The 15,669-nt window shown below is 57.8% G+C and overlaps 1 protein-coding gene across 2 annotated transcripts; it reads right to left on the bottom strand.

The window, feature by feature from the left end:
• Positions 1-578: 578 nt before the first annotated feature.
• PLEKHA2 (pleckstrin homology domain containing A2) lies at positions 579-15,431 on the bottom strand. 2 transcript variants are annotated; one of them, XM_059870760.1, is made up of 12 exons: positions 15,210-15,431; positions 10,943-11,106; positions 10,531-10,587; positions 9,098-9,146; positions 8,884-8,981; positions 6,966-7,112; positions 4,996-5,130; positions 4,824-4,892; positions 4,634-4,704; positions 3,603-3,666; positions 3,272-3,349; positions 579-3,173 (listed from the first exon to the last, which is right to left on the bottom strand). In XM_059870760.1, exons 2-12 carry the CDS (start codon positions 11,081-11,083, stop codon positions 2,844-2,846), a joined length of 1,239 nt encoding a protein of 412 aa, XP_059726743.1. In that variant the 5' UTR covers positions 11,084-11,106; positions 15,210-15,431; the 3' UTR covers positions 579-2,843. The 2 variants fall into 2 exon arrangements, with proteins under 2 accessions (XP_059726743.1, XP_059726742.1); XM_059870759.1 differs by lacking the exon at positions 15,210-15,431 and adding an exon at positions 13,837-13,922.
• Between the last annotated feature and the right edge of the window lie 238 nt (positions 15,432-15,669).

The following is a 15,669-nucleotide window of genomic DNA, read 5'->3' as shown; positions in this document are numbered from 1 at the left end:
CTGAATAAAATGGGAAAAGGAAGCTGCAGCAAGTCCCAGACAGAGCCAGACACAAAATCTGTGTATGCAAATGTCCAGTCATATTTGAGATAAAAGAGCAAACACACGCTCCCAGTTTGGCAGCTTCAACTGTGGGGGGGGCAGGGGGCAGCTTTGTCCTGAAAATGCCATTCCTCAGCAGAGCAACAGGGCTGGAAAGTCCACAGAGGGGAAAAAGTTCTGCAGTGACCCAGAAAGAAAACCAAAAACCAATGCCATGCAAAAGCCCGCTGTCATTAACAGCTCCCATGCCTCCAGCCCCCTACTGCCAGCTCACAGCAGGACCTTGGTCCAGCAGCTTTCCTCCTCCCCAAGGAACATCTGGGACCTTGGTCCAGAAGGAGTTGTGATGTCCCTGCCCTCACCATGCACTGTTCCCTCCCTTGTGCAGGGCAGCAGCACCGTGAGCATCCATCCAGTGCCACCAGTGCTCCTGGGCTCTGCCCAGCTGCTGCACTGTTCCCCCACCCTGGTGGGGACAGCATCCAACCCCCACGGCAGCCCTAACCCAAAACAAATGGACAGCTTGGGAAAGTAACTGGGATTTCCTTCTTTATTTAAAAACACAGGGGAGAAAGGGCATTGCAGCATGTACAGGTGAGGGGTGGGAGGCAGGGAGCCCCCACCCCGGGAGTCACGGAGCACTGCCCCAGCCCTAAGAGCACTTAGAATCCCAGAAACATCTGGAACCACGTGGGAATAGCAAACCCCTCTCACTCACTGCTCTGTCCCCCACAAGGCACCCCGAATCTGCAGCACCCCCACAAAGCCCCACAGCACAGGATCCAGGAGGGAGCAGCTCCGGGGGGATGCCAGGAGCAAACACAGAGCTGAGGGGAAACCAGTTTGCTTTAAAATAACCACAAAGCTCCATCGAGATCGGGCTACACCCACCCAGCCCTCTGGAACAGAAGGGAAATCCCTCCCTCCCACCACCACCTGCGTTGTGGACGGCTCTGGAGCCCAGCTGAGCTCCACACTTGTTTGAACCTCACCTTCAGCCTCTCTGCTGTGCTGGGGATGCGGGAGGGTGGGAACCGGCAAGAGGAATGTTGCAATAGTGCTGGAGCCACTGGTAGTTTCTGCTCCTGGATAATTACCTTAATTGTGCAACAAGCCTCTGCTTTACCTTCCCAGGCCTGAGGAAACTGTGCAATTATCAAGCACCAGGAATACTCAGGAGTCTGTGGTTCCAAGGCTTTGCACAAATGAACCACCATCCCTCTGCATTCCCTGCTCTCCAAAACTGAGATCAGAATGCTGCAACTCTCTGATGGATGGGCTTGCCAAAACTACTAAAACATTCTTGAAACAGTGTTAGGAGCCAAACAGCAAGTCAGCCTAAAAAAATGAAAGTTTAAAACTCTAGTGCAAATAAAGCAAAAAGGAGCAGAAAAAGGAACAGCAGGATCTAGGTAGCTACAATTAAATAATATTAACACTCGCCCCGGTACCGTTTGCATCGATTCTCACTCATTTTCTTGGTGTCTGTGTTCTTCAGCACTCAATCCCCTTTGGGACTCTCTTCCCCCTGAACTTGGGGGACCCCATTCCTGCCTCCCCCAGCAGCACAAAGGTACCTGTGCTGTCCCCATCCTGCAGCAGCCCCATGGGGACTGAGGCAGGAAGGTACAATGGCATCACATTAAGGTCAGTCAGGCTAATCAAGGCTCAGGCACAGCTGTCAAACAGCTGGAGGCTCCAAAAGGGCTGGGACAAACCAGATGTTCTGCTCCTGGGGAACACACTGGGCTGAGCTTGCAGAGCAGAGGATGTGTCACAGCCAGGGAAGTGAAAGGGGAGCTGAGTTCTCGCTCGGCACGCAGGGATTGCACACACTTGCAGGGTGAAGGTATCAGACAATCTCTGCCGAGGGAACACCTGGACTTTCTACACACTATTTATCACACCTACAGGAGCTCATTTGGTTATGGAAATGACAATTCACATTGCTCTAGAAACTGCTGCTGCTCTCCATCTCGGGCAGGCAGCAGGGGAGTTGGCCAGACAAGTCTGCCCAGCTCCATCAGGGCTGGTTTTCACTGCTTTTTACTAAAAGCCCTTCACCATCTGGCACAGCTACCCGTGCCCAGGTGTGTAGTGCAAAACCGACATCACACCTGAGGATGCTCCCACCTGGGAGCCACTGTCACTCCAGCTGCCTGCCCTGGCTCATGCTCAGGAAGTACCAAGAGCCTTTGGAGGGGATGAGCACCTGCCCAGGCTGGGGTTCAACAGGAGCCACAGGTATAAAAAGACATAATTAAAAGCCAGCAGATTGCTGATAAACCCTTGTGTGGGCAGTGGGAAGATGCGGCCTCTGAGGGAATCAGTCACTGTAAGGGGAAGCTGCAGCGAGTCCCCTGTGTGGGCAGCTGCAAGCTGGTGGCTCCCAGCTCTGCCCTGGGGAATCCGAGCAGCAGAAAAGGGGAGAGAAACATTTTACAAACACAAGAAAGGCCACACTCCCCATCATGCCTTCAAGACCTCCTGCCACTTCCTCCAGACCTGGTTTGTGGGGGAAACAATGCAACTGCAGAAGATGTCCCCTCGTACAGGTCCCCAGCATCTCCTGCCCTGCACAGTGAGCGCCAGCAGTGCCCAGAAGCACCTTCCAAGACATGGAACCACCGGGGCCAGGCCTGGGCAGGAGCAGCCAGGGACCCTACGCCCCGCAGAGCAGGGCACCAGGACGTGGGTGCAGACAGATCCTGCTTCGCAGGGAAGGGCTGTGCTGGAGGGAAGGGAGCACTTTGCGTGCCCCAAACCGCCCCACAGGGACCCCGGGGAGGCTGGGTGCCCGCTCAGACGTCGGAGGTCCGGATGCTTTCATCATCCAGGTCGAAGGCGAACGGCTTCTCCTTGAGGGGCTGCGGCTCGGAGCGGTGCCGCAGGCGCGGGCCGGGCCCGGCCTGGCGCTCCGTCAGCGCCGGCACGAACACCGAGTCCCTGAGCGGGGCTGCCAGCGCCGGCCGCTGCCCCTCGGCCTGCGGCACCGGCGTCCAGGGCTGCCAGGAGCTCGTGGAGGGCGCCCTGCACGAGGCTCGCCGCTCCTCCGCCGACGGCCGCGGCTGCGAGGGGCCTGAGGGGCCGCCGGGCCTGGCCACGGAGGTGGATCTCATGAAGGACATCTCCTGCAGGGACAGGTTAGATAATCCGCTAAATCAATACCTTGCACGTCAGCATCATCTCCGTTGGATGCTAAATGTGAAACAGAGAGTCTGTCACCTACCCTGGGGCGGGTTTTCAGGGCCTGCACTGCGCCTGTGATTGCCCGGATCCAGCTGTGCATCTCCTCGGGGCTGTCTGCCTGCAAACACAGCAGCCCCAGTGAGGCTCAGCTGTCCTGGCATTGCCAAGGCTCAGCTCTGCCTTCTCCTGCTCCCACAAGCAGCCTCGATTATAAATAATCCAAGGGAGAAGGGAATCCCTACAGTTCTCCCTCACACTAGTGTGTTACAGCCCCATCTGCTCGTGTTCACTGGTGAAGGGCTGTGGGGAACAGCCATTTCTTGAGAGCTGAACTTTCTGCCCCAAAAATGATCCTGGCCTCAGCTGCTCACCTGGATGTAAAAGGTCCTGGAGCTCGTTATGATTTCAAAAAGGTTGTCTCGCATCAGGAGGTCACTAGAAACAGTGAGAAAGAGACAGTCACACCCCAGCAGCCATCGTGGACAGAAGAAACCCTGTATTCATCTTCATCTCTGGAGTGTGCCAGGGAGGAACATATTGAAGGCAAACCTTGGATCTCATTGGGATTTTGAGAAGAGTCCAGATCCCCAGAGAGCTTCAGCCAGAAACCCCCAGCTCTACCATCAGCCAACAAACCCTTGCCCTTCCCCACCCTTATCCACAGCATTCCCAGCTCATTTTAAATATCAGCTTGCTATTACTTATTAGGACTAAACACTTCAGAGATACATTAATACACAATATTTTTACTTTAGCTGAAGAGGATTGTTTTCTTAGGTGATTTTTCATCGCAAGCCTTTACGTTACTTTGATTTTATCAGTGTTTGCTGCAATAACTTGTTCCTGAGACTCTGCAGCCGCCTGGGCTAGTTTAAGGCAAACACCTCAAGAACTGCTTCCCACAAGTGTCACTGTCATTTTTTCTGAAAAATCCCTTGGCCAGGATTTCTCTCCTGGGAAGCTGAGAAGCCTCAGAGAAAAAGGAAAACAATATTATCTCATTTTCTTCTCCTGTGTTTTGCTGCTTTGGAATGTGGTTGAAGATTGTTTATCCAAAATGTGAATTGTTTAGACTTAATGACCAATCACGGTCAGGCTGGGTCAGGACTCTGGAAGGAGTCATGAGTTTTTCATTAGCATCTCATTAAGCCTTCTGTAAGTATCCTTCCTCTATTCTTTAGTATAGTTTTAGTATAGCATTCTTTAATATAATACAATAAAATAGCATAAAATAATAAATTAGCCTTCTAAGAACATGGAGTCAGATTCATTTCCTTCCTCCTCAAACAGGGGACCCTGAAAATACCACACAGGAGCAGCTGGAGCAGCCCAAGCTCCCTCTGGCTGCTCTGGCCTGAGCCAGCCTGGGGCCAGGGCAGGGAAACAAGGTTGGAAGCATTACCCAGACTTGACCAGGCACTCGTGGGTCTTGCAAACATCTTTCAAGAGAATCGAACGCAAAGGCTCCTTGTCCTGCAGAGGTGAGAGGAGACAGTGCTGGGCTTGGCTGGCCCTGGGGCTGGCATGTGCCCCCCCAGAGGAGGAGGAGGAGGTGCCAGAGCCCTGCTCAGGGTCCTGGGGGAGCTGCTCACCTGCTCACACTTGTAGTAACTGATGGAAAACTCATCCAGGACAAAGTACCGCCGCTTCCAGCTCTTCCTCTGGAAGAGAGCAGGAGATTCAGTGCTCAGCCCTGCCACTCTCTGTGGAGGTCCTGCAGCCAGAGCAGCCCTGGGGCAGCCCTGGCCCGTGCCTGGCACTCACCACGTTGCCCTGCTTGACACAGAAGCCGCTCTTGAGCGGGGCTGGCCCGGCGGGGGGCTTGGTGGCCGAGGGGGGGATGTAGCTCTGTGAGCGCCGCAGCAGAGGGTGTGTGCCCACCTCGCTGCCCTCCCCGTCCTGCAGAGAGAGAACACAGCCACGTCAGCAGGGAGGCAGCCCTGGACAGCCAGCTGCAGGGAGAAGCCACCTGACACAAGCCCCGAGCGAAGTGTGTGAGCCAAGGGCTCGTGGCAGTGCTGGACACGGGCAGGGAATGAGCCAGAGCCCAGAGTGATGTTCTCTCATTGTGTGCAGCTCCCTGGCTGCTGCCCTGGTGCTATTCCCCCTTTTGCAACCATGTGTTAAAAACAAGGAATCAGAAGGGCTGCAGAGAAGCAACTTGAGGGCTGAAGATAATCCCCTGCAGCAGGGGAGTTAACAGAGCCCACCTGCCTGGCTCATCCTGCATGAAGAGGTGACTCAACTGCACCACTGAAGGTATGAGGAGAACAAGAACCACCAGACCAACACAAGTTGGAAAGGAATGCTTTAGAGAGGGCAATATGCCACAGGAATAAATTGCTCAGAAAAGCCATTAAGTCTCTGATTCTCATTTTCAGAGCCAAGTTCTCCCAAAGACACTTGGGTGTTTGGAGCTCAGGAAGGGAAGCTGTGCCTCCTCTGGCCCCAAGCTGTCCCTCCCAAGTGCAGTGCTCAGTGCTGTGGGCACAAAGGGGCTGTGGTCATCACCACGTGCCCAGCACCCAGCCCTGGCTCCCCTGAGCACATCCCAGTGCACCCCAAAGGCCAGACCCATCCCAGCAGTGCCTTCCCTTCCCCCCAGCAGCACAGAGGATGGCTGAGATGAAACATCTTCTGCACTCAGCTTCTTCCCCATCCCTCGGAGCCCTTCCTCCCTCGGCTGAGGTTTGAACATTGCCATGGCAGCAGGGTGGCCCTGGCCACTGCCAGCCTTATATGGCCCCAAGCAGGGGACTGTGGTTTGGGTGAACCTGCCCGCCCAGCACCTTCCACAGCTGCTTCCGTGTTCCCAGGACACACCAGCAGCTTTTTGTCTGCCCAGCCCCTCTGGAGAGCAGTGCAGCACAGCTGCAGCACCAGGATGGGGATGCCACCCACACCCCGGGCCCGGGGCTGTGCCAGCTCTGCTGGGCACTGCACAGGTGGTGTCCAGAGCAGAGGTGAGGACACTCCTGCAGCCGGGAGTGCCACACGCCCCGGGGCTGGGGTGATGCTCCGAGCTGGGACTCTCCTCTGCAGTCCTGGAGCAGCACCGGCTGGGGCACAGCCAGGAAACCACGGACACGCCCAGGAAGCTGCAGCAGGGGAATGGCCATTTCACACGGGGCAAGCAGCAAGAGCACGGAAATATTCTGGCAGCTGATGCACCACCTCCAAAAAACCCCTCTGCACCCCACAACCCTCCAAAAAGCACCTCTGCATCCTGCTGAACCCTGTGGCCAGGGAAGTGTTAAAAGCATCTGCCAGCAGAAACTGCTGCAATGATCTAATTCTCTACTCTATTTTTAGTGCTGCCACTGATAAGAGCTGAAGTGAGACCCAGAGCTGGACAAATGCCCAAACATGGGAGATGCTGATGGCCACGTGCACACCCAGCTGCGTGCCAGGGAAGGGGAGGCAGAGCCACAGCAAGAGGTGCCCAGCAGCCCTGGGACAGTCCCTGTGGCTGCTGTGGTGGGGGCACCAGACACAGGGCTCCTCTGCCCTGGGTACCTAAAGGGAATTTGCACCCAAGACATGTGGGTGGATGGTGATGGCCAGGAAACCAAGCAGATTCATGACCTTCCTCTCCTCACACCCCCTCATCTCACCATACTTCAGAGTGAGAAAAAGCAGAAGTGGTCAGGGTGCTCAGAGCAGCCACTCGTACCTGCAGAGGAAAGGGTTGGCAGGCACACTGCTTCCAGAAATGAAAGTGCAAACCAGCTCACCTGGTTGATGGAGATGGGCGTGTGGACCACCACCCCCCCAACAATCTCAGTTTTGTAGGCCACCTGGGGCTTTCTCTCCTGGGCCTGGGGCACCACTGGAGGCTTCGTGATTTCTGTGGCCGGTGGGACGCCGCCACCCTTTGGCACCTGTGGGAGAAAGGAAGGGATGAGGGGCACAGGGTGACCATGCTGGGCACCCCCACACCTGCACTGGGCACTCCCATCTCTGTCTAATGCAGCCACATCCCTTTAGAAAACAGCTCCTGGTGAAGCACCCCAGTTTGGGAGGGCGTGGAACCCCCTGGGCAGCAGGAGACACCCAGAGCAGAGATGAGAGGAGCTCAGTGATTAAACATCCCTTCACAGGCGCCTGTGATTCTCCTCTGCAGCTCAGTGAGTTTGTGGGACACTTGCTCCTTTAATTGTCCCCGCTCCATTTACAGCCAGGCTTAATGAGGAGCTGGGGCTGGCTAATGAGGCTGAGCCGGGCACTGCAGTGACCCCAGAGCTGGCTGTGCCCCCCGTGAGAGGCCCCACACCCCTGGGCAGAGGCTGGGCTGCAGCAACACAGCTCCCAGCACTGCCATCCTCCCCTCTCCCCTCCCAGCTCCTTCCCTTGGCCCCTAGCTCTGGGCAGAAAGGGCAGTTTCCAAGTTTCCAAGCCCTGCTTCAGCTGCCCTAATGCCACCCCCACTGCCTGCCCCCGGAGCAGGGCAGGGTGGCAGCAGCAGCACATCCAGGGAGCCCTGGCTTTCCCAGGCAGCCCGGGACAGCTCCTCCCCGAAGGGCTGGACGAGCCGGTTGGCCAGCTGGGACACAGCCAGAGTGGGGAAGGGCTGGCCAAAATCAGGCCATGGAAAGCACCACGGCTTCTTGCAGAAGCAGAAGGTGCATCTCATTATTGTCCTGTCACCCCAGCTCTGCCAGCCTGGCAGAATCCCCCTGCCCCAGAGGCAGTGACCCTGCTGACAGTACACCCAGACACAGAGCCCAGGCAGGCTCTGGCTACAGCTCTGGCCAGCTCTGGAGATGGAGTCTGTGGCCAAGATCAGCTGGACCCAGAAGGAGAAGGCACGAGCCAGAGCAGTGTGGCAGCTGCAGGTGCAAAGGTTGTCACATTTAATGTATTTGCAGAGAAAGAAAGGAAATACAAGCTAGATCTGATCTTGCAGACGAGTTTCCCACAGAGACTACACCATGGCACACCAGGCATTTTAAAGAAAAAACCCATGGATAGGCCCCAATCAAACTGCTTACATCACTCTTCCTTACATTTAGCTTACACACCATAAACAACACGCATCAGAGCATGACCTAATAAAACTCTGCTCACATTATGCATTGGCCCTACTGCTCACTGCAGGTCAGCAGAAGCCCCCAGCCCTTTCCCAGGGACCCCATGCAGGCAGAAGCCATCCTGGAGCTCCCAGCCCAGGCCCTGGGGGCGCCCAGAAGGGAGCAGGGTGCATCCTGTGCTGCCAGGAGCAGCAGGCACCGGGTCAGTGCCCATCAGCTCACGGCCCCGTGAGCACAGCAGCACAGCACAGGAGATGGCAGATGAACCCCTCTGGATGCAGGCACAGCCTGCCTCGCCGTGCCCCACAGTGATTCGCTGCCTCATCACAAGAGCTGGCATTCCAGGGAGAATAAAAACTGAATAAATAAGTTACTGAAGCACAATAAAGCCACCCTTTGACAGCCACAGTGAGGCCAGATCCCAGTCTGCAGGAGCAATGGGAGGAGGAGGGCCTGGAGCAGGAGGGGATGTGGATGGCTCCCACAGGACCTTCCTGGGGCACAGCTGCTGTCCCCCACAGCTGGGCTGGGAGGGCGAAGAAAGAGACACAAATAAACCTCAACCATAAGGATCCCTGGGGATGGTGGAGGGAACAACTGAGAAGAGCATGAAGTAACCTACCGTGATCTTACTGGCCCTGTTCAGTGCCTCCACCCAGTCCTGCAGGTCCTTTTGGTCACTGGCTTGCAAGAAATAGCGCTGGGAGAGAGCGTTGATAACTGCCAGAGGAGGAAGGACAAGGAGAGAAGGATTCAGGATTCATGGAGCAGGCACCCCCACTGCAGCTTCCTGTGGCAGCCTGTCCCCCCACTGAGCCCACCAAGATCTCACTCACCAAAGCAGAATGGAGTTTTAGGCTTCTGTTTCGGGGTGGCAATGCTAACCTGTGACAGAGCAAATCAGGGATATTAGAGATAACAGCACGTGCCAACGGTGGGCAGAAGAGCTGGAAGTTTCCACCCACCCACCCTGCTCCCTGCCTGGGCTCTGCCAGCCCGGCCAGGACCCCTGAGCAGGACCCCACAGATATGAGGGCAGCTGGAGCTACAGCACAGCTGTGCCAGCTGAAGGGAGCTGGCCCGTGTCAGAGCACATGCAGCACAGGGTGCTGGGTCCCAGGGGAAGGTCAGCACTGAGCCAGGACTTTCATCCCCTGCATCCCCTCAGGCACTGGCTGAGCTGCACAGCAGAGGACAGAAAGCTTTCAAAGGACCTGAAAACATCCATTCCCCTGGATTAACACAGTCACTCTCATCAGCAATTAAGGGAATTGAGGGAAAATAGCAGTGGTTTTTCCCTGAAGAGTAGGAATCATTTATATAAGAATAATATTCCTTCAGGCTCCACAAACAACATTCGTGGAGTATTTATTCTGACAGTCCTCCTTCTTCAAAGCCAGTCCATAATGCTTTAAATATGTTTTCTCAAGCAAACCCCCATTTTTCTGGTGTATTTACTGTCAGTAGTTCCAGCCACTGACAGAACCCAACCCCGCAGTTTGTGACCAAATGCTGTCCTGCAGCAATTTTCATTTAAACTAAAACCTAAGTAATTTGTGAGGCTCTTTCCAAAATGGGGAAGGCTCAGCCTCCCAGCATTGCTTCATCTGCGCTTAATTTATAAATCATGATTCAGCAGGAACAGGAAGATCTGTCCAAGGCTATATCCAGCTCCAGGATAAAGCAGCCACCAGCCCCCCACTCCCCCCCAGCAGCTGAGGGGCCACTTGCAGGAGGAGGATGGTGGCAGCTCCACTCTCCACACACAGCCACAGCTCTGCCTTACTGCACTGCTCCTGCCTTCCTGAGGAGACTGGATAACACCCTTGAGACACACAAGTGACTTTCCAGAAGGTCTCATCCTTCAGGGCACTGCCCTCTGAGCACAGGGGAGAGCTGCTGAAGCACTGCTCAGCCGATTGCCAGCTCTGTGCCCAGCTCACACCGACACCAAGCTCCTGTCCCCACTCAGTCCTGGCCACCCTGTGCTCTTCCTCACAGCAGAGCAGTTCCTCTTCCTCCTGCAGCCCAGCCTTGCACCCTGTCCCGTGCAACTCCACAGTCCCAGCACCAGGATCTTTGTGCTGTGGGGTCCCTCCCTGCTTCCCACAGCCCCTCTCAGGCTTCATCCCAGGGTCACGAGCTCAGGCAGGACCAGCAGCTGGCCTTGGGTGCTTCCAGGGCAAGCCATCGCCTCTCCTGGGAATGCCACAGGGATAAGGGGAAAACAGGGAGCACTCACCTTCCCTCTGCCCCACCCCAACATTACCTTGGAGATATAGGTCAGCTGCAGAGATCCGACAGCACCTGCTCCGATGGCCAGGTTCTGCAACACACAGGAGGAGCAGTGGGAGGTAAATGACAGGGAGAAGGTGGCAGGGGCAATCCAGCCTGTCATTTGTGCCCTTGGGCTCAGGCAGCAGCTGCCATCCTCAGCCACTTCCCTGTCCTGCACCTGCTTCAGCCCAGACCCCTCAGCAGTGGGACCAGCCCTGCTGTGCTCCTTGGGACAGTCCTGGAAACCACAAAGGTCATAGAAGGGCTGGAGCCTGCTCATAAGAGACACACACACAGCAGGCAGGGGCCTGGGCAGACCCAGAGGAGATGGCTGCTCCAGGGAGGTGGGATGTGCCCACAGACTCACTGCCAGCTTTATGGACATGCCTGGCACACGTGCCCACCTGAGGATTGTCCATGTACCACAGGAGGTGGTTGGCCTGGGTGTCCAGGATGAAATACCTCCGCAGAAACTTGCCACAGGTCTCATTTTCCTCGATGTCCAGGAAGCCGCAGATACGGTTCTGTCGGTCCAGGTACGGCATGCCGGGCTCCTTCTGGCATCACCCTGTGATGAGAGGGGGCAGGCAGGGCGAGGTGGGTGCTCTGCTCCCCAGAGAGCTGCCCCCACATCCCTGGCACCCAGCCTGTCCCAGGTGTTCCAGGATGCCAGCACAGCCGAGCTCTCTGGAGGGAGATGGGAGGGACAACATCCAACCACCACTCCCAGCCCCCAGAGCCACCAAACCCCATGAGTGAGGACAGAGCAGCCACAAAGGATCTGCCAGGAGACACCAGATCCCTGAGAACCAGGGTGAACAACAATCCCACAGCAGCGTGCTGGAGAGAGCCTGAGCACACTCCCAGGAAACAGGGAACAATCTGCAACTCCAGCAGAAAATCCGTGCAGCCAGGATGTCGAGTCAGCAGGGAAAACAATGACCCATCCCAGCAGGGCCACGATCATGGACCCTCCCCAGCGCTGCCCCCCACCCAGGAGGGATCCTTCAAGGCCCCTGGGCTGCTGTGGGAACACCATCATCACTTCCAGCCCTGAGTAGGGAGCAGAACCAGCACCAAGGGGCCCGGGGGAGCAGGATGTGTCCCCCTGGCCAGGCAGAGCCCTCTCCCCACGGCACAGGGTGGAGGGCAGGGATGAGAGCAGCCGTTACCCAAAGGATGTGAGTGAACCCAGTGTGGTTTGTCTGGCAGGAGAGTGGTGATCACGCAGGTGCCAGAAGCAGAGCTACACAAATAAAAGAACTCATGCAGAAAAGGAGGAAATACTATTTTTGAGCTGCAGTGGAGTGGGGCCCGGGGAGGTGAGGGTTGTGCAAGAGCTGGGGTGCAGCTGCAAAGGTAGAGGAGGCAGAAAACAAGTCAACCTGCTGCTACCACCAACATTTCAGAGATGGGTATCTTGGCTCATGGGGACCATGCTGCTGCAGGAGGAGAGATTGTTTTAGACCAACGACAGTGCCCTGGCACAAGGGTTTCTGTGGGCGCTTCACTGCTTTTTTTGTGGGGTTATTTTTGTGGTGGGGAAGCACATGGAAAGCCAATCCCCAGGTGCCTTCAACCATACCAACACGTTCAGACCAAACCTCATGCACCCTTCCTTCTGCTGACAACAAAGATCTAGAGATTTCTGCTTAGGAGATGGATGAGGAAGGAGCAGAATGAGCAGAGATGAGCCCCCAGCCCCATGGGACACATCTGGGGGTCTCCATGGCCCCCCACCACCATTCTTCATTACAATGGGCTCATCTGGGAGAGCACAAACCAGCTCATCCCTTCTGTGCACACTGACCTCAGGCTGCACTTGGAGATGCCCAAACCTGTGGGCAGAGGAGATTGGGATTGTCCCACACTCTGCACCAAGCCAGGCTCCTGTCCCCTCACATCCCACTGCCCACAGACCACAAATGGTCTCTCTTTGGAGCCACCAAAAACTGCACTTTTCCATAAGAAAATGATAAAAGTAGCATCTCCAGCTGTGCTAATGTGGGGCACCCTGCTCAGGAAATCCAGGAGGGCCAGAAAAAGCCTATCAGAGATTTCCAGGACTCTTTCCTACCTCTGAAGCAACTGACTTGCCAGCTTTTTCAATCACAGCATCCCACCAAAAAAAAAGACACCCCTTTGCTGACTCAGTGAATGACATGGCAGGCAATTGGGCTACAGAAGATTTACAGCACAAGCACCCCCTTGCCTGCCTGAGCCAAAGGGAAGTGCTCCCCAGGGAGAGGCAGGAGGTGCAGGGCACTGTCCATGCAGCACCCACGGGTGGCTCAGAGGCCTCGTGTGCAGCCACCCAGCCAGACTTTCCAGGAAGCACCTTAGGATGCCCTGCACCGTCACGGCTGCCTGTGCCCTGCTCTGTCTCGGCACAGCTACAGCCACAGGAGCAACCCGGGAGCGCTGCAGCAGAAAAACCCGAGGCGATGGGAGACCCGGCACTCGGAGCATCACAGCTGTGCTGCCGGGAGGCATCGCGTCGGCACCTCCCTCCACAGCACCCATCGCACCTGTGGGCAGCCACAGCGTCCTCCTCCTCCTCCTCCTCTCTCCCACCTGTCCGCCCGAGCTGTGCTGGTGCCGCCTGGGGTGCGGGATGAGCCTCCCTCCGTTCCAGGAGGGCTGGACCTGCCCGGTGCCCCGCAGCGGCTGCAGCAGCACTTCCTCTCACCTGCGGTTGCAGAGGAGCTCCCGGAGCCCACGCTGCGATATCTGTCCCGACCCACGAGACAGACGGGGTAGGCAGCGCCCAGCAACTCGCTCCTACTAATTGCAGATCTTTGCTTTAATGAAACTATCAGCCTGTCGGGAGGAGGCTGGATACAGCTCTTCATCGGCCACAAAGAGTCGGAGAACACACAGAGTAGCCCCAAACCCCTGATCCCCGCCACACGCTTGCCTCCAACCCCACAGACTTTCTGCGGGGACGGTGCCTGCAGCATTCCCGGAGCTCCCCCCGGGCAGAGCCCCCCTCGCTGCCTCCCGCTCCCCCGCCCCCATCGAGCAGTCCAGCAGAAGCCGCTCGCACCGGGAGGGCTCCACTCCAGCCCCGGCACGGATGATCCAGCTGCAGGAAGCGGAGTCTCCGCCAGGGACAGGGGGACCAGCCCTGGGGCCGCCTCCCCACCGGAGCCGCGGGGCACGGACGCCTCCAGCCCGGAAGGCGCGGGGGCTCGGGAGCAGGGGGAGGATGGGGTCGGGACAGCGAGGGCTCCCAGCCCGGCCCGCGGGGTCTCTCGAGGCGGCTCGGCGGCCACGCGTGTCCCCCGGTGGCACTTACCCCGCGGCGTCCCTGGGCTGCGCGCCCCGGGCGGGCGGGGGGCGGCGGGGCCGGGGCTGGGGGCGCTGCGCACGCCGGGCAGCGCTGCGAGGAGGACGGACGGACGGACGGCCAGGCGGCGGAGGGGGTGTGCCCCTGGCTCCGCCGTCGCTTCTTTCCGGGTTAATTACGTCTGTCATTAGCAAACCCGGCCCCGGATGTGAGTGCGGGGCGCGGGGCGGCTCCGCGGGGCGGGGGGTCGGTGTCCGTCTCTCCGTCCCATCGCCGTCCGTCCGTCTCCCTCCCGCGCACCTCCCGCGGCTCCGCGGGGCGGGGGGTCGGTGTCCGTCTCTCCATCCCATCGCCGTCCGTCCGTCTCCCTCCCGCGCGCCTCCCGCGGCCCCGGGGGCTCAGCCGGCGGGAGGGGTAGGGGCAGCCCGGTGCGCTCCCAGTGCCTGCCTGTTGCGGGTCCTCTGCGTCCCCCGGGCTCGGGGCCTTCCCGGTGAATCCCCCCAGACCCGGCACAAAACCACTCGCTCCGGTCCTTGAGCACTGATAGAGATGAGCGCCCAGTTCGCGATTCCTGCGAGAGCATCTCTTGGGGAAGCTGCTGCTGGAGTGAGCTCAGGGTGGATTTGGGAGCAGGAAACACCCGCTGCCTCCCCCGTGCCGCCCCGGGGAAGCCCCAGTTTCTCTCCGAAACTCCATCTGGCCCCGATGCACTTTCTCCCGGCCCAGGTGAAACCGATCCTGGTGCCGCCGCCGCCGAGGGCGCGCAGGGATCTCGCTCACGGACACCCGCGGCTCCTGTCCGTGCCACGCCAGTCCGCTCCTTCCCTCTGCTGCCTGCTCCCGGCATCCTGGAGGTCCCGAGCCCTCCCCCTCTCCCCATCCCTCCTTTTGCAAAGACTAAACTGTTCCACGGAGGATTTTCACACCGAGGCTCCTCTCGCAGCCCTTGTGACCCGCCGGAGCCCGGGGCAGCGCTGGGTTCCGGGCTCGGTCACACGGCAGCGACTCACAGCGCTGCTCTCCCTTCGCTCCGAGAGCCTGGCAGCTCGCCCAGACTTTCCAATGCGTTTTTCTGCTGTAACCTTTGGGGGGGTGCAAGCCCCTGGCACTCACTGAGACACCCCATCAGCAGATGAAGGGGCATGAGGGAAGCCCGGGCCAGGGCCCATTTCTGCCACAGGACCTTTGGAGATTCCACCAGCAGCCAGAGCCCTGTGCAGAACACCCTTCGGGGAAGGAGCAGGATCCACAGCAGACAGGGAATAATCTGCTTTCCAGATGCTCCCCTCCAGCGGCAGTGACCCTCTAGGCATGTGTTGACCTTCACAAGACTATGTCCATGTCCTGCAGGACTTCTGACCCCCTCACCCTCCAGCACTCACCGAGGTCTCTGCTCCAGCAGCATCCTCCAGCTGTGAGTTCCACGGCTGGATCCACACGTGATGAATTACTTCTTTTCTCCTATTCAAACTTGCTCTTTTCAGTTTCAATACCTGTTCCCCTTTTCCTCGTGTGCTGACTGGAGCAGACTCCAGCAGACAGCTGCTGTTTGCTGGTCCCCCTGCACTACCGTTCTTGCAGTCAAATTCTCAGTCCCAGCCATCCTTCACTCCCTTCATCATTCCCCTTCCTGTTCTCCTCACTCCACTCATTTTTACCATTCTCCCTCACGAAAGGAAGCCTCACCGACCACTCCTGGGGGTCTTTCTAGCAGAGCTTTGAGCTGGGGGACCACCTGCCGCCCCAGACCACAGAGCAGCCTCACATCTCCCCCGTGTCTCTCTCCACTGCAGAAAGCAGCCCCAAAAGCGTCTCTGTTGGACCAGCAGGGAGGGAATCCCT

Source organism: Haemorhous mexicanus, chromosome 30 (assembly GCF_027477595.1).
Source record: "Haemorhous mexicanus isolate bHaeMex1 chromosome 30, bHaeMex1.pri, whole genome shotgun sequence".
In the NCBI taxonomy this organism is placed as follows: domain Eukaryota; kingdom Metazoa; phylum Chordata; class Aves; order Passeriformes; family Fringillidae; genus Haemorhous; species Haemorhous mexicanus.
This window is presented reverse-complemented; position numbering and strand designations above follow the sequence as displayed.

What these genes read in the sequence shown, in the direction of transcription:
- PLEKHA2 (XM_059870760.1), bottom strand. Translation starts at nt 11,083, where the DNA reads ATGCCGTACCTGGACCGACAGAACCGTATCTGCGGCTTCCTGGACATC. An exon ending in AGCTGACCTATATCTCCAAG is followed by an intron (nt 9,147 to 10,530) that starts GTAATGTTGGGG and finishes GCTCTGTCACAG; the next exon opens with GTTAGCATTGCCACCCCGAA. An exon ending in GTTACTACAAGTGTGAGCAG is followed by an intron (nt 4,705 to 4,823) that starts GTGAGCAGCTCC and finishes TCACCTCTGCAG; the next exon opens with GACAAGGAGCCTTTGCGTTC.